This window comes from Megalops cyprinoides, chromosome 18 (genome assembly GCF_013368585.1).
Source record: "Megalops cyprinoides isolate fMegCyp1 chromosome 18, fMegCyp1.pri, whole genome shotgun sequence".
NCBI lineage: Eukaryota > Metazoa > Chordata > Actinopteri > Elopiformes > Megalopidae > Megalops > Megalops cyprinoides.
In genome coordinates, this window is record NC_050600.1 from 9,282,495 (window position 1) to 9,306,005 (window position 23,511).

The following is a 23,511-nucleotide window of genomic DNA, read 5'->3' on the forward strand; positions in this document are numbered from 1 at the left end:
ACAGGATCGATTGAACATACTAAACAAGGTTTAATCCATTGCTAGCCAGCTGTTAAGTGAGTAGGCTATGCTTTGACCTATCATACAATCTTCCACAATCGTCACACAAGGAATCATGCGCAAGGCACTGATATTCCTCACGTGTATTACAAACGCATTGGATTTTACAGGATTTTGAGATGATTTGATCTATTCAGTCAAAAATCATATGTTCTTCACGAACAAACACACACAAACTATTCAACGTACAAACACGCAGCCGCGATGTGACGCGACCTCAGCTCCACCTTCTGGTCCCGGAGATAGCGCGACGGGGTTAAAGTCACGTAGCAACGCAGTGGATGTCCTCCCGGCCTCCGTAGTATGCGTTTGTTATCTTGAGCCACATGAGAAAGCTGTTCTGCTTCAGAGAGGATGTTAAGAGTAAGGGACGCGCTTCGGAAAACGTTCATTTTCTCCAAAAATGTCAAATCTGCGAATAATATAAAAGAGGTAAGTTATGTTTTCATTGTTTTAAATTTTATGAAGGGTCGACGTACATTGATTCTCCGATGGAATCAAGCGAAAGGTGCCACTTAAGCTTTGTCAGTTCATGGATTTTTATTCCGTAAAAGAGCAACTGGTGTATGCTCAACTTAAAACCACGATGTATTAACAACTGCTGTATGTTGTTATCTAAACAAAGCCGTCGTCACTGCATTGTCTTCATTAGTTGATTGTGCATACAGCATCGCTATTTTTAATTCAACTCTTTAAGGGTAAAATTAATAAATGCACGGAAGGAAGCTAAGTAATGAAGTGAAGATTAATTCTGGTAATCGGATCATTACTTCCTTTTCACTTTATTCATATGTAGTTACAAACTTTTATATTCCTTATATATTCTGCTTTTATTTAGTTTTTGGCTCAGGATCATCTGGACCACACCTTAATCCAGTACCTTACCTTTTGCGATATTTACATAAGGTTGTTTTGGAATCTGGAGTTTCAAAAATAACAGAACATGCATAGTAGTAGCTGTGTGTGTGTGTTGGGGGCGTGTCATAGATGACGGGAGTAGTTGTGGTTGACCTTCTGACCTGCTAACTTGCCGATAATTCACAGTCGTAATTTCTTTACCCAGTTCAATTCACATGTCCGTACCCTGCTTCACTAAGAAAGATCCAGTTTTGCAATTTGAAAGGAGATGAGTAACACCCAGAGCTGCCATGCCAAGCAGCAAAATGTGCCCCTGTCAAGTTGCTTTACAGGGCAACTGTTTTTCAGGGTAAATGTATGTGTGATTAATTACCTCTGGGTTAAACTGGGTTAGCTGGCACTCTGTGGTCACTGAAAATCCCACAATGAGTAAGGGGTACCCCCGTGTCCTGGCTAAATTCCCAATCAGGTCCTTCCAGTCTGGTTATCTCATAATCCCCTGTTTTAATAGGATAAATAAATTCCTCCCTCTCCACCTCATCTGATGTGTGGTGAGTATTCTGGTGCAAAATGGCTGCCATGCATCACCCAGGTGGTTGAGTGGTGAGTGGTGGTTGAGGTGAGTCCCCCTCTTTACTGTAAAGCACTTTGAGAACCTTACAAAGGTGATGTACAATGTGATACATTGCTATCATCGCTGTCATCATTATTATTACAATTATTATTACTATTGGGTTTCTGGATGATTAGGTGATAAAGTATAAAGTGACACTTTGCATTATAAAGATCAATCTAGTCTTAGAGTAGAATTAAAAAAAACAACTGTACTGACCTTGACCGATGAAGTGATCTTTCTGGTGTTTCTACACAAATTGGCACAATAATTCACTTAAGATAGCAGTTCCACATTTTAATGTAATAATGAACTAGACAAAAGGTGCCTGGGTGAACCAGTTCCATAGATGCCTCATCTGTTTTTCAGCAGAGTCCTCAGTCTGACATTAACTAACGTAATGTAAGCAGTTATCAGCCAGGGTAATCATCAAGTGTCCTGGGCAGACATAGTGATATGTTGAATTAGTATCATTTAGCTAAGGCAGTATTGCAGTGTTGCATGTTAAAGACAAAAGTGAATAAGTTAGAACTCTGACTGGCATATTTAAGCTCCATTTAGTCGTTCATAATCTTGCAAGATCATGCTTGAGTATAGTAGCCCAAAAATAGCTTACTTTGTGAACTCATGATTATCGGTGGTATTTGAGGTGTCTAAAATTCCAGGAATGTCCCTGGATTTTGTAAATGCTTCAGCCTGCTCAAAGTTGCTGTGCCTTCCACTGAGTGGACAGCCTCGGAGGTTGTTAAGGGCTTGAATATCCGTTGCAGTAAAACAAATGTCACTGTAAATAGAATCAAGCAAACAATCAATTCAGTTTACATGAAAAACAAACTGTTATGCAAGGGCCTCCATAACAATGTGCATGCATCTCCTGGAATGTCCTATTTATGTAGTACCTTGATCACACCAGTAGGTGTCAGTGTTTCTCCTTTCTGTTTTATCCTCAGCTTCAGGCCTGCATCTCCACAGGGCCCCAGCAACAGCATGGGACTTTCTATGAGTTCCGTACGTACTACATCAAGCCAGAGAAGACCAGCACCTTCCTCAAGCTGACTGAGGAGAACATCAACTTTCGTACAGCGCACTCGGAGCTCGTGGGCTACTGGAGTGTGGAGTACGGGGGCCTCAACCAGGTCTTCCAGATCTGGAAGTATGGTGAGGAGAGCACGGTTGTAGCCTGCCTACTGAAAAGCAAAGCTAACAGTCCATCTCTCTTTCAAGCAAGGGATCCATACTGTGACAGTGCTGCATGAGCCAGCAGCGTGAGCCAGGCCCTGCTGGGGCACAAAGAGGTGGCATGTACTCTTCACTGTTTTTTCTCTCCAGTTCAGCTGACTGTGCCAGCATCACTAGTCTCAGTCACAGGTGGCAACTCTCGTTTAAAATTCCAAAAGCTTCAAAAAGCATTTGTGAGCTTAATGTTGTGTTTTTCTGAGAAGCATCCAGTACTTACTGTAATTAAACTGGAGGATTACAGGTGTGAGTGTATTCTCTGATCTTCCCAGTTTTGTTGGTCAGAAAAAATAAAAAAATGGGTATTGGAACACACTGAATCCACTGAAAACATCAGATCAGAGCCAGCCTCTCTAAGTATTTGAAATGTGCATTATTAAAACAGCATGTGTACAAATGAATTAAGAATTAAGTTATTTTTCCCTTCGCTGTCAACAATCCCAGAAATCCCCTTCAGGAGGGACTGCAGTGAAACAGCCAATCTTGGTGGAATTCTGCCAACAAAAAATGGAAAAGCACAAATAGTTGGGCTCAGTAAAACCTTGAGAACCCTTAGTAATGAAACTGAGCAGGATTGAAACTGTACAGAGTCAAAGACAACTCTCTCCATGCTCTTGCAAATTCTTCTCTCATATAATGTAAGCCACAGGCTAGGAATCTAACAAGGGATAATTATATATTTTCTTTATCTACTGTGTAAAATCTCACTTATATGTTGATTGTATTTAGGCAATTTTGTATAAAACCTGGTATCCTATGTTTACGTTGGGAAAGTAGCAAAATCCAAAAATTACATTCTGTTGATAGAATCAACAGAGGCAGATGCATTAGATAGGAGGCCAGTGAGAATCTGTCGATTCTATAAATACTGTTGTCTGTAAATACAGGTGAGGTAGTCCAGTTCATTTTAACACTGATAGAAGCGCTGGCTGAAGTGTTTGCTACTTTCTCTCTCATGCTCTGTGTCCAGTGTCTGTAGCAATTATAAAGAATAAATAGCATTACAGCTATTTTAGTCAGATCATTTTGTGCAGTGTGTGCAGACATTGCCGTTCCAGCAGTCTGCACTAATGCAAGGCAGCTCACACTGGTATTTAGTGCTGTGAATAGACAGTCAATATGGTGGCTGGAAATTCCCATCAAAATCACATGTTCTGTCTTCCCTCTCTCTTTCTACGACACTGTTCTCACAGACAGCTATACACAGCGGGCAAACGTGCGGGCGGCCCTGGCAAAGGACCCCCAGTGGATCGAGCAGTACGTCTCTAAGGTCCTGCCCATGCTGACGTCTCAGGACAACGAGGTCACCTACCTGGTGCCCTGGAGCAAGATTGAGAAACCCCCTATGAAAGGTGGAGTGCAGGGGAATAGCCTCTTGTTAACCTACATTCATCTGTCCTTCTTCTGACAACAGAATTCCGGTGGCTCTATCTGCACAAAAAACATTGTTGAACTTTGCACCAGTAAGAGCAGTATGTGTCTATTTCTGGAGGTATTTTTAACACGGTGGTAGTGTCACAATACGTCCTCCTTCAATGTGTGTCATAACCTTATACATGTACTTAAGTGTGACTTGGGGTTGTGATTTTTGTGATAAACAGCTGATGTGTTATTTTTGAGGGCCACTGATTATAAGCACATTTTCTCAGTCCAGAGTGATACTGCCGTGGTGTGACTCTCTGGGGAATAAGATGGCACTGGCTGTTGCCAGGTCTACATGATTGATAGTGCTACAGCAGAGATCTCTGCCACTCTGGCACAGGAAATATGGACACAAATCTAATGATCCTCTGATAAGCAAACCACGCACTGTCCATTAGTCCGTAGACGAAGGGTTAGAGCCATTTGATGAGCCGGCCATTAGTTTTGGGTCTCGGACACGATCATCGAACACGTTATAGACCCCTCTCTTGGGTCAGGCTCTCACCTTTGGAGAAGCAATGCCTCATTTGATTAAAAGTATGAAGATGTGAATATGTTGGTGTATATCTGTTAGTCAGCAGCAACATGTCATTCATTTGTCATTTCCAGTCAAACGTTTTATTTTCCGAGACTTAGAAGATTAAATATCTGAAGCTTGTCGAACTGAATGGATTTTCAAGGTTCCATGCAGGTAGTCTGACTCAAACATATACAGTAGCAGGGAGTGTAGAGACCTCCAAATGCATGGAAAAAGAGCAACAACAGGCAGGACAGAACAGAGGTCATAGCTTTTTTTTTCTCTGTCAGGGCAAAGTGATGTCCTTGTGTCCAGTGAAGGACTTTGAATTACCCCCTTTATATGTTGTACCTTCTTGTACGGTGCATGGGCTAATCGGTGCGTGTGTGTTTTGCAGGTGTTTACGAGCTTGCAACCTTTCAAATGAAGCCAGGGGGTCCGGCAGTGTGGGGGCAGGCCTTCCAGGCAGCCGTCAGCACTCACGCCAGGGCGAAGTACTCCCATCTTGTGGGGGTCTTCCACAGCGAGTTCGGACTACTCAACCGAGGTGAGGTCCACTGGGGAGTTTGTGTGGTCCACAGCTCACAGTCTGCACGCACAGGTCAAAACCTTAAGTGTGTATCAGCTGGAGAATTACAATGGCTCTAAGGATAAGATAGATATGTGCTACCATCTGTGTGTTACTATACTAAAGCGCCTTGCTTGCACGAAATTGATTTAGTAAATATAGCAAAAAGGTTCATGGAACAGTTTATATTCCACGTTTTCTTTGCATTTACATGGGGTAATTATTCATTAGTCCTTCAGGCACCACAGTTATCCTGTTGTGTACATACTTGTCGTTGTTATTCCCAGAGTTGTGTGGAAATCAGTCTTATTGTAAGCTCTTTACCAGTGTTTCTAACCACTTGTTTCTCATCTTGTGGTGATTGATTGGCGCAGTGCATGTCCTGTGGTGGTACGAGAGTCCCGATAAGCGGGCCTCAATCCGGCACATGGCTCACGGAGATGCCAGGGTGGTGGCAGCAGGTAAAGAGGCCTTCTTTTCTCCCCATCCTACCCAACTCTCTCTGTCCGGTACATCACCACTACATGCATTGTCCTGTGAACTTTCCATCTGGGATGCTCTGCAATGCTGGTGCAGGCATGCAGGAATGTGCTGTGATGCTCCCTGTGTGCAAACCACAAAAGCAGCTGCTCATCCTGCAGTGTACGTGCTCTCCATTTACTGAAAACAAAAGAACAGAAGGAACAAGCTTAAAAAAATCAAATCATTTATTTTACAGTACAAAGCAAAGGAACGCAGCCTTGGCCACAAGCTGCTCACAAAAGTGTGCTAGCAGCACCCACGTTCCTGTATTTAATGTGCATTTGATAGGCAGGTGTGGCCTGTTAACCAATGGCTGGCTTCACAAACACAGATAATTACACTGTCAGTTACACAATTAACACTTAACAGATTCGGATGCAATTGATGAAGTGATCTGCTATCAGTATGTTTGGATTGGTTAGAAGAAGAGGGGCCCTTGAACATTTAACATTTTAACAGTTAACATAACCTAACAATGAACAACATTCCGTTTCAAATGGAGGTGAAGGCTGTCCACACCAGGCATGGGAGACATCACCAGAAACAGGCATGTTGATCTGGCAGACTTTTTACACTGTGGCACAGATTCAGTCTGACCTCTATGACCCTTTTGTGTGGTAAAACAAAGGGAGTGAGTGAATATGTCCAATGGGCTCTGCTGTTGTGAATAAAATTCCAGACAGAAGATCCTGGATAAAACTGCCAATCTATCATTGGCACGTGATTTTAAATAGCAGTTGATCACTGGTTACATACCTTTATTCTTGTACTTTATTCAGTCCTGAGCTCGCATGCATACATGCCTGCACTGTGAGAGAGTTTGCAGTAGCATGTCCACACTTGTCCACCTGTGAAATGGGTTTCACATGTGTTTTCAAAGTGCTGTATTTTTCACCTTCAATGTATTTTGCATCAAAATTCTGTGAACATACATGTATCCCCATGCTATTTCTAATAAGCTCCCAGGAATTTTCTGTAGCACTGGTGGTATATGCCCACCCTTCATCAAGAACTTTAAGTGGGTGTCCATTTGGTTTGTAAAGCCTGTATCTCCATCCATCACATGGTGTAAAACTAGATTCCCATGTTGATTTTGAATTTAGACATGCAGCAGCCCGTGCATATTTCAAACCTAAAAATCTAAACCTAAAACTGTTTTCCAATGCTTACCACTATCTTACTGTGCCCACAGTGAGAGAGAGTGTGACGTACCTGGAGCTCCAGAGAAACAAGCTCTTGCTGCCCACCCCCTTCTCCCCTCTCCAATGAATGGCCAGGTAAAATGCAGCAACCCAATGAACACTCAGCACCTTACCATGTTTAAACCGACTACAGGATCATATGAGGAATATGTGCTGTCTCTGTGATTTCCTATTGAGTTGACAGATAAACCAAATTCAGTGCTGATTTAGCTCTTTGCATTTGAGATGACATTTACCAGATCAGGTTGTCATTTATGCCGTAAAGATCAGTTGAACATAATAAAATGCACTTTATGGTATTTAAATCTATTTATAGAGTGTAACTTTTCAGGTGAAATCACAGTTAAGCACTGGAACCCATATAATTTTTCACAGATTCACAAACATTTGTTGGCTGCATTTATTACCGTTTATCTCAGTAGAAGATAAGCGTAGATAGCATGGTGATCAACCCACACTTTCATAGAACAAAGTTCATTTACTCATGCAGACTGCTGTGGACTGTATGAAAGAAAACATATCTTTGTTCAGCTGTAAAGCAAAGATATTTCTCACTTCACCTAGTTGACCGATAGTTGAACGATAATGAACCTAGTTTTCAGTGCCAATCATTGTGTGACATGTGAAATCGGGTTTATTACTGGAAGCTGTACATGCATTTCCTGCTGTAACCATGTGCATCCATCTGTAAAATTGTGTTAAGCATGAGCATAGCTTGTGAACATGAATATAGTAAGCACTGATGCTGCAATGTGACATGATATTAAAACAGTGTTTAAAGTTTTAAATTGTTGGAAAAATTTATTGACTACATTATTAAAATGCTAATGATTAAAATCAAATCTATTCAATTGATCAATTCAAATCAAGATGAAACGTAGTGATCTGAATTTCCTAGTCCAGTTATCTGAATAGAATCCTATTTTTTCCTACTACTCTTCATGACAACTGAGAATTGTGTGTTCCATTAACAGCTGCAGATCAGCTTACTATTGTCCCCTCTATGTAAAATACTGGTCTTTCCCCATATCTTGCCATGTTCTGCATCTGTCTGTTACATGCCTTTAATTCCTGAAAGGTATTTAGCTTCACTGCACTTCCCCCCAACCCAAATGAGCTGCACTGTGCTGGTGAACAATACTCTAGAGCTAAGTGTATATGTTAGAGATGGTGTTGGTCTGTTCAGCATGTTCTTGTCAGTGTTTCATCCTCCCATACCTCAGTGTTGGCCTCATGAGCACCAAGCAATATCTTGCCTTCCATTTACAGAAATGAAATAAAAGACCTGACCAGAAGAAGATTTGTCACATTTTATTTTGTAAATAATAAGTACTGTACAGGATGAGTAACAGACATTTCCACAGCCATTCGTGATATATTAAAAAGTAAACATATTAAACAAGGAATTTTGACCATGGAAGGGCCCAAATTATCTTTTTTATTTCAATCAATAACAAATGGTTGTGTATATCCTGTCTGCTTGTTCTCCAGTGCAAATACATCCTAATAAAGACAGTATATAAAGTGCTTGTACTGAAGGACTGACCAAAATGCCATTCCCCTGTCACGACCAATGAGATGCTAACTTTATTTTGATTTGCTCAGACACTCTGCCTGCATAGGCAATGAAAGAGAATTTCAAACTATCAATGGAGCTTGCCAGCATTGGTCACCAAGGTGGCAATATAGCATTGTGTGTCAGGTCCAGAGAATGAAAGTGTTATGGATATGGAATCAACGAGAACACAATGGCAAAATGCCTTAGGTTACAAAAAGTGACAGTTTGTCAGAGTACTTGGTGGACAACAATGGCACACGGCCTTGCATTCTACCACATGATTATCAAGCACAAGATACGGGAATTGCACACTTAACACATGAGATGGACGCTGAATTGTTTGTGTTCTCTTGCAAGTGTTTTACTGCTTCAAGTAGGAAAAAAAAGGTCCAAATCCACAGAATGCTGTGAAGTTAGGTCAGACACCTAACACAGACAGCAGGGCAGCTTCACCTCCGTGTGGGCAGGTCTTAGCACTAAAAAAATGCATGTAACACTCCGAAACACTTCAAGAATGTATCAGTGTGATTTACATCAGAGAAGAGCTGCCTGCACTAACTGTCACTGTTACAACATATATTCCTTGTGTTCACGTATGTTTTACCACAGTTTACACAAGGTTTTCTACAACAGAAAAACCCAGACTGGTTTTAGAACAGTTATTAGAAATTCAGGACAATTTACTGAGGTATTTGATGCAAAATGCTGATTAAAGCTTACTCTTGTTAACAATAAAAAAGTTATAAAATATACTATGAATAAATGTCTGTATTGTACATTCTATGTTTGGCATTTAATATTTCTAGTTTCTTTCTGATTTGGAGTGTTAACAAAGGCTGTATCTCCAAAGGCACTGTACTGAAACCACAGTTCAATAATAATGCCACAACTGACAAATAATTTTGGTTGTATAAGTGTTTGAAGGCACGTATAAAAAAAATTAAATGGAAAGATCAAATTTTCTCTTTTAAGCCCCTTGGCCACATTTTAGCACAAGAATGATTGTGATTCTTCAGCGTCAGTCTGTACTTTGTATAAAAGAGAGCAGACTGAATTTCCTTTTATTATCCTTCGCGTAAATGATTGGAATTTTACACACTGTGGAAAATGTTGCAAACTCCAATTTAACAAAGGCACCACGCTATTGCATCACCGTGCCATAGCAGAGGAATCAATTAAAGTATATTCAAGTTTTGCACCCTCTATTCTTAAAAGCTTGTGAGGGGCACAGGGCCCTTCCTCGTTAACTCCAAAGTAGAATGTTTGCATTGACTTGCATTGAGTTTTTTTTCAGCAGCGTGCTTCCATTTCCCTTTCTCTTCCGACACGCTTTCCGCTGAAAGTTAAAAAATAAAAACAGCTACTAAATAGGAAAACACCTTTTCTCTGTTATTCCAGTTTTGAAGAAGTCGTCAGATCACACGAAGCTTTCCTTCATTTTCCCATCCTTCAGGAAGGAGCTTAATTGTGAAACGTCCACCACGGCGTCCTTGCTGTTGACTGAAATGTCCTTAGAGTCTTCGTCACTTTGGTCCTTGGCAAAATTAACAAATACCTGTGAAGGAGACATCGGTGAGACGACATACAGATGAGCCTCTGTTTTACTGCCTCCCACTTTCATCACCCCTGCTCTGTGCAGCCGCAGGGTCCTTAGGGAGTTTATGCTGCTGCTTGCACTTGCAGTGCGTTATGCTGTGGTTTGTACTTGCAGGGCACTATGCCATTGATTGTACTTCATTACTTTACATTATTGGCATTTAGCAGATGCTCTTATCCAGAGTGACTTACATCACTTACAGTTTACAATGTTGTCCATTTATACAGCTGGATATTTACTGAGGCAATTGTGGGTTAAGTACCTTGCGGGTACAGCAGCAGTGTCCCAGTGAGGAATCAAACTGGCAACCTTTCGGTTACGAGTTCTGCTCCTTAACCACTATGCTACACTGCGGCCCTGTTTCATTCTGAATTTGCATCCTCTAATGCCGTACAGTCACCTGGATAAATAAGTCAAATAAATAATTTAATTTAGGACTAGGTTTATGAAGTCAGTACGAATAAGTGCATTATTCTTTATATGATTTCTTTTGAAGTCCTGTGGCACTGTGGATTGAATTGTTCCCACACATAGGTGGTTAGGCTGCCGTGTCTTACTTGGTCTAGAGTCGTCTGGGACACAGAATAGTCCTCTATTCTGAGCTGCTCCTTGTTCTTGGCCAGGATGCTGAAGATGCGGGCCAGGGAGGTGAGGGAGGAGGGCAGCTGGTACTGCAGCATATTCCTGTGTTTCTCCTTCAGCGTGCTGCCGGGGAGCTCGCTCTCGATGAACTTCATCACGGGCTCCAGGTCGGGGTCCGGGCCCGCCACCCGCAGGATGATGGTGTACCCGTCTCCAAATCTATAGAGTCAGGAGAGACACGTGTTATGAACAAGGACGTTCCACAGTGACTCATTTGGCCTTCACTGAGGCTTCATCCGCCTCAAAGAAGTAGCCCTATTGTTAGTATTCCCCTTGCCTTACATTACATTACATTACATTCACTTAGCAGATGCTCTTATCTGGAGCGACTTACAGCACAATAGAACATAAGTGTATCCATTGAAGTTGAATGAGCAATGGTATCAGAGCAGGCTAACAACACTCCCAGGCCAGTGAGTTTGAGATTAACACCATTCAAGCCCTGCCCCAAGTTAACTTGTGCAATCTGACTAGACAAGGGAAGCCAAGTATACTATCAGTCACTTACTTGTTCTTTAAGTGTTGGACACTGCCCAGGCAGCGGAACCTGCCGTTGACCATGATGGCCATCCTGGTGCAGAGGGCCTCACACTCTTCCATGCTGTGGACACAAGGAGGGGAAACGTGGCGTTTAGGCCTGAGAAATCCTTCCTTCTACAACCCCTCCCACAGGGCTAGGCTATGTATTCATGGGGTCTCATGGAGTATTTGCATTATCGGTCCCCTCTTACCTGTGTGAGGTGAGGACGACAGAGCGTCCCTCTTTGATGACACTGTGGATGCAGTTCCACAGGGCCCGGCGAGCCTTGGGGTCCATGCCAGTGGTGGGCTCGTCCTTTAACAAAACAGCACAGCCTAGTTAACACTGGCCCCAGTTCTGAAGACCCAATGGGTATGCTGGATTTTGCTCCAGCTATCTTTGTTAGCCAGTTTGTTTGTTATCCAAAAAAGTTTAATACCTTTAATGATCTTAATATAAAATTATTTTTTTGCTTTATCTCCATACATGACTACAGACAATAGGGTCTCACAGACCAAGGCTGTGAAACACTGCTGTAGGCCCTGCTGCACACCCCCATCTCACAATAATTTCAGAATACTAAGCAATGAGATAGTTGTGTCGTTGATATGTTCTTAATCACAAATTCCCCACAATTTCAGATGTGCAAGCACAATATGAGGGAGCGTTCCACTCCACAGAGGGAACACAGTGGGCATGTATGCGTGTGTGTGTTTGTGCACATGGGGAGTACTCACCAGGAAGACCACAGGGGGGCCGCCGATCAGAGCCATGGCGGTGGAGAGTTTGCGCATGTTCCCTCCGCTGTAGCTCCCTGCCGCCTTATCCACGTACTTAACCAGGCCCAGCTTACGGATCCCCCATTCAGCAACCTGGGAAACGCGGGCAAAACAGAAATCAGGCTCCTGCACCACCCGCTCACCCAGCGCTGTCAAAAAAGGTGGCTAATATGTGCTTCGTTACATTGAGTCGGCAAATCTCAAATGAAGCTGTAGGAGCTTTGCTTAGTCTCTTATACCAAATTCCAAATCGCCTGACACTTTTGACATTTGACACGGTAGGGCAGGGTACTTAACCCAGAATTGCCTCAGTAAACATCCAGCTGTATAAACGGGTAACATGTAAAAACTGTAACCTATGTGAGTCACTCTGGATATGAGCGTCTGCTCAATGACAATACTGAAATGAAAAGTGAATGAAATTTCCTTGGATTCTGTCGTAGCACAGTTCCTCACATCAAACAGTCTCAATATGGAAGTGTGAATTTGCACGGAAATGGCCACATGTTACAGAAACTGATTGATGAATGGCTGGTTCCTGTGCAGAGCTCTTGCAGTGACCTCACCTCACAGACTTCCATCTCGGGCACGCCGCGCAGGATGGCGTAGAACTCCAGGTGCTCCCTGCCCGTCAGGAGGTCATTGATGGCGTCAAACTGAGGGCAGTAGCCCATATTCTGGTGCACCTCATCAATCTCTGTCAGGATGCTGTCAGTTGAAGAGAAATCACAGTCAAGCTTGAAGCCAGAGGAAAAGAAGCAGGCTCTCACTAAAACTCTTAGTGGTTTCTAAATCAAAATTCTAAATTGAAGATTTTTTTCTCAAAATAGAAGAAAGATATATTGGTATATGGGAACTACACAGGGCAATAGCTTTTTGTTTGGGTTATTACTCATTCTGCACCCGCACCTCTTTCCAGCCAAATAGGCCTCTCCTCTTGTGACTGTGGAGTCTCCTGTCAGCATCTTGAAGGTGCTTGTCTTTCCAGCCCCGTTCACACCAAGCAGGCCGAAACACTGGAGACACGCAAACAGAGTTACTCTGCTGTCCATCCTGTGGGTGGATACATGCACATCTCTAATGATTTCATCCTAGAATGAAAGTGGGGGCAGAGCTCACCTCTCCTGGGGGGATCCCCACACACAGACGATCCACGGCTGGCTTGTTCTTCCTCTTATACACCTGCAGATGCAACACCGCAGTTAGATTCACACCAAGTTAATACTGCTTTCACGTACTGTTTCAATTAGGGAAAATTTCTCCATTCTTTAATTCACCTTTTGCTCAGCAAGTCAGAAGTTTGACAACATAGTGTTTAAAATGACAAATAATGCACCACTTTCAATGCCTTTGTATGATCCTCTGCGGATATTCATGAAAGTTAGCATGGATGTCATCTACAGTAAGATCCAATTCTCTTTTCCAAAGCACTGATGAAATTTCCTGTTACCTTAGTGAGCTGTCTGAGCTCTAGAATGTCCGTCTGTCCCCCTCCATTCAGAATCCTCTGCCTCTCCCTGGCCACGTCCTCATCCTCCTCACCGATCGGCTTTAGCTTGGCACTTGGCGCCCTGTGGAGCAGTTGGGCTGTTAGTAGTGTTCCTGTCTTTATGACTGATGAGTGCACGTGAAGTGTTGTTGTACAGGGTGTAGGTGAACATAAGGAATGCTTACTTGGCTTTGACACAGAATCTGTACTGGAGGAGGACGGTGATGCAGAAGAAGACCACACCCTCCACTGCCATGGCGAAGAGGTTCTTGCCAACCATATCCCAGTCCAGTGGTGAGCGGAGGCGGTTCTCACCTAGACAGAGAAAGAAAGGAGCAATAAGAGAAGAACCCTTCCCACAATGCACTGCGTGGATTTAGTTATACAATTTAGCAGCAAGCAAAACTGAAATAAAATTGGGGCCCCTCTAGTACATGTGATTGTTGATGCAGGATTGTAGAAGAGCACAATGGCTCCTTATGTGTCATCCATTACAGCACTGATCCAACATATCTTACCAAATCTCTCAAGGGCATCAGCCATGGCCTGGTTCTTCACCATGTCGATCAGGCCTCGGCCCAGACAGAAGTGTGGGAAGATGAGGAACACGTTCTTCAATATGTCATTGATACCGCCAATCTCCTGTCCAGGAAGAAGAGGTTTGGCGGTTGAGATTAGGTTTGTTCTGGTCCTCATAAGTCACAGATTTGCACTTCTGCAAGGAGCACCTGCAAATGAGTGCCACTTACGTTGTTACCGAAGAGCTCCATGACAAAGGTGGAGATGCTGCCGTTGATGCCGATGAGGATGTTGGCGCTGGTGAGAGCTACGTACGCTGTGCTCGGGATCTTGAAGAAGAAGGAGGCGGGGTACATCAGCGGGGTGATGGACCACCTGGAACACAAGCGTGCATGTTAGGAACACCTGGACACTCACACACACGACTCAGAGATATGTGGCCTTCCGTACGGTACTCCCATTGGCTGGTCACTGGCGGTCATACTCACCCATACAGCAGCAGCAATAGAGCTAGTGCTGGCAGGTTGGTGGAGGAAACGTAGGCCTTTTGTTGGAAGCAGATGAAAATGATGATGACAAGTGTGGCAGGGACGATGTAGTTGCACTGGAACATAGAAAGACATGGACATCCATGAGTTGCCATTACATAGTGACTGCTGTGTTGTAGTACACTTGGCTTCTCTTTGTTTAGTCAGGTTGCACGAGTTAACTTAAGGTAGGGCTTGAATAGTGTTACGCTCAAACTCAGTGGTCCGGGAGTGTTTTTAGCCTGTTATGACAATGTGGTTTCATTTAACATGAACGGATACACTTATGTTCTGTTGCGCTGGAAGTGGCTCTGGATAAGAGTGTCTCCTGAATGCATGTAATGTAATGTGATGCAACATTGAGAAAATATATCCAGCGTCTGAAGCTAGTGCTCATATTATGCTTGTATTCTCACGGCAACACCCTGACTCACCATATCCCAGACGAAGTTGGCCAGCCAGTAGAGGAGGGGCTGCACTCCGCTGATGAACTGCATGTGCTTGGCTTTGTTCACGCGCTCTTGGATCAGGAACACCACAAAGCTGGCCGGCACGAAGGACATGGCGAAGATCACGCAGATGGACACCAGCACATCCACTGAGGTGGTCATCCTGCGGGATTTCATTGAGGTGAAATTTATGTAGTCTTTGGTGATAAATTATCACAGTAAGGCTGGAACATAAGTATTTTCCATTATACTAGGAAAAATGTTGCACAGAATATGACACACTGTATCTAAAGCACAGCAGATGAGCAGTGTGGTGTAGTGGTAAAGAGCAGGGCTTGTAAAAAAAAATGTTGCTGGTTCGATTCCCTGCTGGGGCACTGCTGCTGTACCCTTGGGCCCTTGCTTAAGCCATGATTACCTCAGTAAATGTCCAGCTATGTAAAAGGGTAACATGTAAAAGAAATTTTTAACCTATGTAAGTCGCTCTGGATAAGAGCATCTGCTAAATGCCAACAAGGTAATGTAATGTAATGCATTGTTTTAACAGGACCATTACCATGAATGAAACCACCACCTACTGATGCTGTCATTGTACATATTATGACACATACTAAAATCTCACAAATGACAATGGAGGAGGCTATGTGGACTTACAGTGCAACCTGAGAGAGCTGCTCCTTCGTGAGGTTGAGTGGGTGGTTGTGGGCAGTGATGCCAAACTTGCTGGGATCCATGCCCTCGGGCAGATTGGCACGGAGGATGCCATTGTTCATCACGTTGAGGAAGGCACCAATGCTGTGCCAGCCCTTGTTATTGAACCAGATCTGGGAGAGAAGAAGAAAGAGTGGTCACATTGGTCTGACACCGCAGGGGAATGAAGGGTGCTCCGAGGTCAACTCGTGCACATCACAGATGGGGGAACCGAAACTTAACACTGAGCAAAATAAATATCTTGTTTTGGTGTCAGAACGGGAAGTCAGGATTCTGATTCCTCAACACAGTCTAGCACAATGGTCAACAGATAAACTGTCATTCAGGCTACTGAAGTCAAAAGACTAGACCCTTCACAATTGTGCCCTTGTATTTTCTCATCAGTGTCTTTTATTCTGAAAGACAGAACTTGCTTGTTCCCGGGGTCAATATAGCATGAGACATAATGAATTAATAATGTAACCCAGCATTTTCCTGGCAGACAGAACTTTCCTAGTCCCACAAAAGAAGCACAAAAAATTTCAATATTCAGTTCCTGATTCTTCCAAGTTATTGTTATGCAATGAAATTGTGGAACAAAGAACAAGTTACACATGGATGGACAGAGGGCTGGTTTCCCAGCAGCATCAGGCACGATGATAAGACTCAGCCACACAGACGGTACGAGGGGACACTCTGCACAGGCAGAGCGAGGACAAGCATTTCTAACCTTGACGTTATTCTTTGTGTCCAGTCCTTGGATGAAGTTGGATAAGCTCTTTAAGAAGCGGTCAGCTGCCATTCCCTGGTGAGAGGGCACACAAACACACATTAAGTACTGGGAGGAAAATGGCTACCTGGGAGTGACACAGTAGGAGCACACTTAGCATTTACCTCTTCCAAGCTGAAGATCCTTTTGACTCGAGTGATGGCGTCCATGACCTCATTGGCTGGTGGGAGAACCTGATTGCTGCGTGCCCCCAAGGAGAATCCACCATACCTGTGTAAAACGCATCGATGTGACCTTACCACTCTAAGGGTGAAAAGCTAGTGAAGTTACAGAAATAACCATAAAGCTAGAAAACATACCTGAATTCATTAACCGAAATCTTGTTCTTCAAACTGTGGGGGGGAAAACAAAAACAATTCATGCAATTAATTCAGGATTTCTATAGCACTGAAAAGTAATTCAAATTCCAGTAATTCAGATTTCTATAATTTACATTTCTATACAAATCAAGACATTACAGATGTCTGTTTTTTCCTGTGGACTTAATTTGTAAAGATGTGAAGTACCTTTTTCCAATGATCTGAGCATAGGTTTTCACCAGGTAGTCTGAGATATTTCTGCCAGTTAGGTTCTGCAGTGTATCCTTCTCGCTGATTTTCATCTGAACACAAAAAAACACCGCAAATTATTAAATCAGATGCTAGCCTGAATTTGCATTGTGTCAACTCAGGGAAATGGTCTCAACTTCATGAAAAAGTCACCTACAGTAGTGAAATAAAGTCGTGGAGCCTTTGTGAGAGGGAGAGTATAGGCCTCTGTATACAATACTAGCTGGGGGGGTGACTTTTTCGTACTTGTGGGGGTGGCAGGCCTCCGGCTCCAGCTGGACAGTCCGGCAGCATCTTCTTCCGGCCATCACAGCTGCACTCGCACATGGGAGAGGGGTTCTCCATGGACCAGTTCCCATTTTCAAAGATTTCCAGGACACTGTCTGGAACGTCCGGGATGGTCCACTCATCATCACCCGTTGTGCATGGAGCATCGCTGTTAACGGAAGAGAGAGAGAGCATTTGGTGGTTATACTTTTGGGAATGCACAGCTAACGGTGCAAACTGTTGTTCTTTTCTTTCCTCTTTTCTGTCCAAAAACATCTCCCACACCCTGTTTATTTACAGTCTGAACAGAATGTAGGTGATTATATACTATGCCCCATTAGGACACTATCAGCTTGTTTTTCCCCTTTGTTACAGTGCTTTGAAATCTGCACACCATTGAGGTTATGGGGTGAGTGGCACTTACGGTATGGGGTCACCTTCCATGCAACGTGTTCCGAACCCAGGGTTGTTCATCAGGGCTCCCAATAATTTCTGTGTGCTGGCATCTTCAGCGGCATCATTGCTGGAAAAAATTTGGGAAGAAAACGTGTTGAACATTCTCTTGGCTTTGCCTGTGCTGAAGAATATTGTGTTGTGATATATTCTGGCTGTGGACAATCTGGACGTATCTTACGACTATGTCCCCTCAAATGGCATGTGCTGACCATACCAGGGGTAAATTCAAATGTGGTGAGGCAGAATGCAAAAGGAGCAGCTGTGAACAGGGTTCTTAATGATTACCTGATGAAGGTGAACTGCTCATCATACATCCAGGGATGCAGGGCCAGGCTGGGGTACTTTCCAAATGGAGGAACGATTAGACTGAAGACCAGGGCGATGCACACGAACACGGCTGGCAGCACGATCTGAGCAAAGGAGCACTTTCATTATACACTCAATAACCAAGATAAAGTTACATCACAGCTACAGACATCTCCAGGTCTCGCTATCTTTATAATCACAGTCATAAACTCATATGTTCATCCTTTCAGAGCTCCTTCAACACATAACAGCTGCTCCACAATGTGCTCTTACCTGGGCAAAAAAGCCTTTTCTGGAGCGTCGGGCATACAGAAACCTTTTCCACAGCAAGGCCACAAATTGCTGCCTCTTCAGCCTCCAGCCTTTGACCTGGTACGAGCCTTTCCCATGCGTGCCACTGAGCCAGTCTGACTCCCTGGACTCTGGAGAGGCAGAACAGTCAGTGTCAGGCACAGCACCAGATAAACTGAGGACACAAACTCAACACTGAGGACATCTTCAGTACATCTTAGCAGAAGCTCTTATCCCACTTGACTTACATAACTTATCAGTTTTTACAATCATTATGTATATAGTTGGTTAGTTACTGAAGCAATATGGGTTAAGTACCTTACCCAAGGATACATCAGCAGTGGCATATGGAATGCTTTAAATGTTTGATGTTTTTAAAATGGTGTAAATCTAGTTTTAAATTGAAGAAAACAGCATTTGGTTGAACATATCACCTCAGGAGAAAAGACACACAAACACTTCAAGATCATGCATATGCATATCAAGATAACAAGACATAACTAGTCAAGTCCTGCTACTGTAAACACTATTGTGTTGTTATTTTACCAAAACCATGAGATGACTGTGGGTAGGCATAGAGGTGTTACCTGGGTCTCCTTCTGAGTTGTTTGCATCAAAATCATCCTCGGTGAAGGGCTTGAGGCAGCTCTGGTGGTCTCCAAAAGCATGTCTGCGGTTCCTGCGTGCTGGGATGGTGCCGTCTGAGCAAGAACAAGCAAAGAAAACATCAGTTTCAGTCACAACATTATTGATAGAGACTGTCAACAGGGTTTCGTGTACAATCCCTTCGACAGCTGCCAAGGCCTTACCTGAGATGATCTCGGTGTCAACTCCACTGTCTTCGGCCACTTTCAGGAATATCTACAAAGAGCAAAAAACATTAGAATGTTACAGGACTGTGGTGGCATTCAAGTCCTGCTTCATATGTCTCTGATATGAAAATCAGCTAGGCAGAGGTGGAAAGAGGAATACACAGGGCACTGATATTGCACCTCTTCAAGGCTGGTGTCAGAGACGCCATAGCTGGAGATTCCCAAGTCAGCGAGACGGTCATCGAGCTCATGGAAGAGCTCCACGAAGGCGCCATCCTTGGCCGACTCATAGGGTAGCACATAGGTGATCTCATGGCCCAGGTCCTCCACCATCCGTGCAGCAGGGACGTGTTTGATGATCACATTGGAGATGAGGGAGACGTCTGAGAGGGACAACAGAGGAAACTCGTAATGAATAAGGAGGAAGGAAAGTCTCATTTTATTTTTGTTTAGTCAGACCGGCACGTCACCCCGAAGCTTACCGACTGTGGTGGTGTCACTCTCATGCTCACTGCCAAGTCCACCATCAGAGCTGCTCTCTGAGACAGTGTCATCCTGTGAGAAACAGAACACCCATTTAATTGTTAATTAGATGATCAAATGTCTGCTTGTCCTGTGCTAAGGCCCTGAACCCAGAGAGACAGCTTTGCATGGCCATGTACAGAAACTGCAGCTCACCTTCTTGATGTAGGAGACAGTGCTGCTGGAGTTTCTGCAGGAGCTGAGGGATTGTTCCAGATCTTTCTTGACCAGGGTCAGGTAGTAGCCTGTACCCAGCTGGTTCTTCAGGAAGAGCGAGGAGCCGGCGCAGCACAGCTTCCCGTGGGAGATGATGGCGATGCGATCCCCCAGGATGTCGGCCTCATCCATGTGGTGGGTGGAGAGGATGATGGTGCGGCCTGAGGAGAGGCAACCAATCAGATTGCATTTGGAGAAGGCTGACTCTCCACTTCTTTGAAAAAGACAAATTGTTGCCGTTATGTTTAGGAGTGGGAGGAAAGGGAGGTTACCTTGGCGATACTTCAGCAGCAGATCCCAGATGCCTCTGCGGGCGTAAGGGTCCACCCCAGCTGTGGGCTCGTCCAAAATGACGACCTTTGACCCTCCAACGAATGCCAAAGCCACCGACAGCTTCCTCTGCATTCCTCCTGCAATGCATCAAACAATCAATCAGCGCTGACCTAATTTAGTGCTCCGCTACTTTAATGATTAATGATCGTTTGTTATGTGCTTCTAAATCTGATGGTCTCCTACCAGACAGCCTGCTGGTTCTGGAATGGCGTTTGTGTGGCAGTCCCATGTCTGTGAGGATATGCTCCATCTCAGCCTTCACCTCCTGCTCAGAGAGGCCCTTCAGACGAGCATAGAACCATATGTGCTCCTCCACAGTGAGCCTGGTCAAAACCATTCATTCAGAGATGAGGGAAAAGGCAAAAGTTATATACTATCACTAGTTCACTACTTCTCTGCCTGCTGGGTTTATATCAGTGTTTCTCAATCCTACTCCTGGAGCCCCCCTGTCCTGCATATCTTCTATATATCCTTGCTCCAAACACACCTGAATGAAATTAGTGATTAAATCAGGTGTGCTCAGGTAATCAACAGTGCCACTGATGAGTTCAGTCAGGTAGGTAGAGCAGGGAAAGGTGGAAAATGTGCAGAGCAGGGGGCCCCCAGGAGCAGGATTGAGAACCAGTGGTTTATATGGTTGATTTTTTGCCCTCTAGAGGCTAGAAAAGTAACAGGCTGAAATACATACATGCTGAAGAGAACGTTGTGTTGCGGGCATACGCCAAGGCTCTGTCGAATGGAGCTCAGCTCCGAGCGGATGTCTTTGCCCATGATGTAAGCGGTGCCAGAGGTAGGGGGGAAGAGTCCAGTCAAGATCGACCTACACAAAGAAACACATCATTCAGTTCAATCAGACTAAGTAACCTGGCTGTAACTCAAGCTTTGTTTAGCCATCAGTCAGTGCCCTTACATTGTGGTTGTCTTGCCCGCTCCATTGTGGCCCAGGAAGGAAGTGATCTGACCCTCATAGAAGCCCAGTGTCAGCTCATCTACAGCCAATTTCCCATTGCTGTACACCTTCACAAGGTTCTTGATGTAGACTCCGGGCTGCAGGTGGGCTGGCTCCTCCTCTATGCATACAGCTGTGGGATCAAATACCACAGATGAAGCTTGTGCATGATTGTGAGTACACTTTTCTCAGTGGATTGATTATGTTTCATGTTAAGAAGATATTCGAACACAATTTTCATCACTCTGTTTTGTAAATCCAGCTCCCTACCTTCTGCATTTCCTTTCTTGCCCTGTTGAATGGCTTTTCTTTTGTCCTCGCTTTCCCCAAACCAGTAGGACTTAGTAACAGGGAAGTACCAGGGCCTGGGGATCCCATATTGGCCTGAAGAAAACCAACAATAATGAATTGAGAAAGAGATACAAGGACAATCAGCAATGCCTTCCCATCTCCTATGTCTTTGCCACAACTCAACAACACATACCTGGGAAGACTGCTTCGATGTACCAGGTCATGACTCCATAGAGGAAAGCATCAAAATACATGAGGATCAGGGTGGTGGTGAGGCTGAAACTGTCCTCCTCCAGGGGGCTGGAGAGCAGGTTGCTCCACTGAATGCCCACTCCCTGCTCCTCGAACAGGGCGAAGTACTCACAGCCAAACCCGAAGGCCACCGGAGACAACAGGCTCTGCAAAACCAAGACATCTACCATGAGGTCCACGAGCAACACGCTAAAAGGAACTTGCGCCTGCAAGCATTATCAGATTTCATGCATGCAGCAGTGTAGCATACTGGTTAAGGAGCAGGACAAGGTACTTAAGCCACAATTTCCTCAGTATATAAATGTATACAGGGATAATGTTGTAAAAAACTGTAACTGATGTAAGTCGCTCTGAATAAGAATGTCTGCTAAATGCCAATAATGTAATGTAATGTAATGCATTGCATCTTCTGCAGTCACTCACAGCAAAGACTTTTATGCCGAAGCCCACGTATTCCTCCCAGGCCACGCACAGCACGTAGGGCAGGTAGAGGGTGAAGTAGATGATGCCACCGCAGGCGGCTGCCAGGTTGGCGCGGGAGAAGAAGGTGGTGATCAGGAAGCACTGCATGATGGTCACCACGGCGAAAGAGCCCAGGAACAGGAACACCACACCCGGGTCGCTGTAGGGTAGGAGATTGCCCATCTGTGGAGACACACAGGGCCATTAATGTGGCCATTAACGGAATGGCAGTCACATTCAACACAAAGCTGTACGGCAAACATTATTCAACTGAGAGTCGGAGCTGTAGGAGCTTGGCTTACCTTGAGGATCAGCACCAGAAGGGAGGCGCTAGCGAGCAGGGGGATCAGGCTGCTGATGAACCAGCTGAACCACAGGATGCCATTATCCAGGCCCATAATCCTCATGGTCTCCTTGAGGCGGGCCTCCTTCTCATACACCACTCCCTTGATGATGATGGCGACGGAGTACATCCAGGCCAGGGTCATGAAGAGGGGCATGGAACGGCTCATCACACGCAGGAATCTGGGGCAGGGGGAGGGGGGACGGGGGAGGGAGAGGGAGAGGGGTTGTTTACAATGAGCAGACTCTCCAAAGGTATCCCAGCCAGATCATAAAAAGTGGACTGAATCACGTATGACACAGAGCCTGCATTAAGTCTCATATTAGATATATAGACCTAGTTTTAGAACAAGGGATGAAATTAAATTAAAACTTTGTCCTGGCCCCTTATCCAAATTGAGCAACTGCACAGAATAACCCGCAAACTTAGTGACTTGTTCACTGTCAGCTAGTCAGCTGAAAACAGTAATTGTAATGATTAATTAGCTGCTAGGTCAAAGTTTAGATTTAACTCCCGCCTTGACCTACTTGCGTTTGGCCGCACTGTTTATTACATACGTGAGTAATATATGTGCAGTATGAGAGTGAGACACATGCCCAGCCCACAGGGTTTGCGAGATGTGAAGCACACCCAGGGCGGCGCCCACAGCTTCACTCACATATCATCCACATAGCAGGGATAGGGCATCTGCTGGATGTAGACCCCAGTCTTCTCCTTGGTGCCCGTGACTGCTCGAATGATGCCATGCTCAATGACGTCTTGGAGGTAGGAGAACCCACCCCAGATGTAGCGCAGGTCTTCAAAGGGGTCAGCCCTGGGACCTGGATCCCAGTACCTGCACAGAAAAAAAAAATACCATTAATAAAAAAAAAAAAAAAAATCACAAACAAATTTCCAAAGAGCAC

At 44.4% G+C, this 23,511-nt stretch overlaps 2 protein-coding genes across 2 annotated transcripts in view; one reads left to right on the top strand and one right to left on the bottom strand.

Moving 5' to 3' along the window:
• Positions 1-362: 362 nt before the first annotated feature.
• On the top strand, positions 363-8,208 carry LOC118793488 (protein NipSnap homolog 3A-like). Its single transcript, XM_036551699.1, has 6 exons — positions 363-492; positions 2,482-2,689; positions 3,961-4,119; positions 5,104-5,253; positions 5,649-5,735; positions 6,989-8,208. Exons 1-6 carry the CDS (start codon positions 415-417, stop codon positions 7,063-7,065), a joined length of 759 nt encoding a protein of 252 aa, XP_036407592.1. The 5' UTR covers positions 363-414; the 3' UTR covers positions 7,066-8,208.
• An 86-nt stretch (positions 8,209-8,294) lies between these two features.
• LOC118793487 (phospholipid-transporting ATPase ABCA1-like) overlaps positions 8,295-23,511 on the bottom strand; it is a 37,416-nt gene continuing 22,199 nt past the window's right edge. Inside the window, exons 14-50 of the mRNA XM_036551698.1 lie at positions 23,265-23,441; positions 22,566-22,788; positions 22,225-22,446; positions 21,743-21,947; positions 21,529-21,642; positions 21,220-21,391; positions 20,998-21,129; positions 20,493-20,632; positions 20,249-20,386; positions 19,917-20,137; positions 19,721-19,793; positions 19,419-19,621; positions 19,236-19,287; positions 19,014-19,127; positions 18,409-18,557; positions 18,115-18,239; positions 17,798-17,896; positions 17,353-17,542; positions 17,065-17,159; positions 16,858-16,890; positions 16,663-16,768; positions 16,499-16,573; positions 15,733-15,902; positions 15,064-15,241; positions 14,591-14,706; positions 14,333-14,477; positions 14,102-14,225; positions 13,769-13,898; positions 13,545-13,665; positions 13,214-13,276; positions 13,004-13,110; positions 12,661-12,802; positions 12,053-12,187; positions 11,527-11,630; positions 11,304-11,396; positions 10,711-10,954; positions 8,295-10,111 (exon numbers count right to left, since the gene is read on the bottom strand). Of these exons, the coding sequence (XP_036407591.1) occupies positions 9,974-10,111; positions 10,711-10,954; positions 11,304-11,396; positions 11,527-11,630; positions 12,053-12,187; positions 12,661-12,802; positions 13,004-13,110; positions 13,214-13,276; positions 13,545-13,665; positions 13,769-13,898; positions 14,102-14,225; positions 14,333-14,477; positions 14,591-14,706; positions 15,064-15,241; positions 15,733-15,902; positions 16,499-16,573; positions 16,663-16,768; positions 16,858-16,890; positions 17,065-17,159; positions 17,353-17,542; positions 17,798-17,896; positions 18,115-18,239; positions 18,409-18,557; positions 19,014-19,127; positions 19,236-19,287; positions 19,419-19,621; positions 19,721-19,793; positions 19,917-20,137; positions 20,249-20,386; positions 20,493-20,632; positions 20,998-21,129; positions 21,220-21,391; positions 21,529-21,642; positions 21,743-21,947; positions 22,225-22,446; positions 22,566-22,788; positions 23,265-23,441 (5,068 nt within the window). The 3' untranslated portion in view covers positions 8,295-9,973. The remainder of the gene's footprint in view (positions 10,112-10,710; positions 10,955-11,303; positions 11,397-11,526; positions 11,631-12,052; positions 12,188-12,660; positions 12,803-13,003; positions 13,111-13,213; positions 13,277-13,544; positions 13,666-13,768; positions 13,899-14,101; positions 14,226-14,332; positions 14,478-14,590; positions 14,707-15,063; positions 15,242-15,732; positions 15,903-16,498; positions 16,574-16,662; positions 16,769-16,857; positions 16,891-17,064; positions 17,160-17,352; positions 17,543-17,797; positions 17,897-18,114; positions 18,240-18,408; positions 18,558-19,013; positions 19,128-19,235; positions 19,288-19,418; positions 19,622-19,720; positions 19,794-19,916; positions 20,138-20,248; positions 20,387-20,492; positions 20,633-20,997; positions 21,130-21,219; positions 21,392-21,528; positions 21,643-21,742; positions 21,948-22,224; positions 22,447-22,565; positions 22,789-23,264; positions 23,442-23,511) is intronic.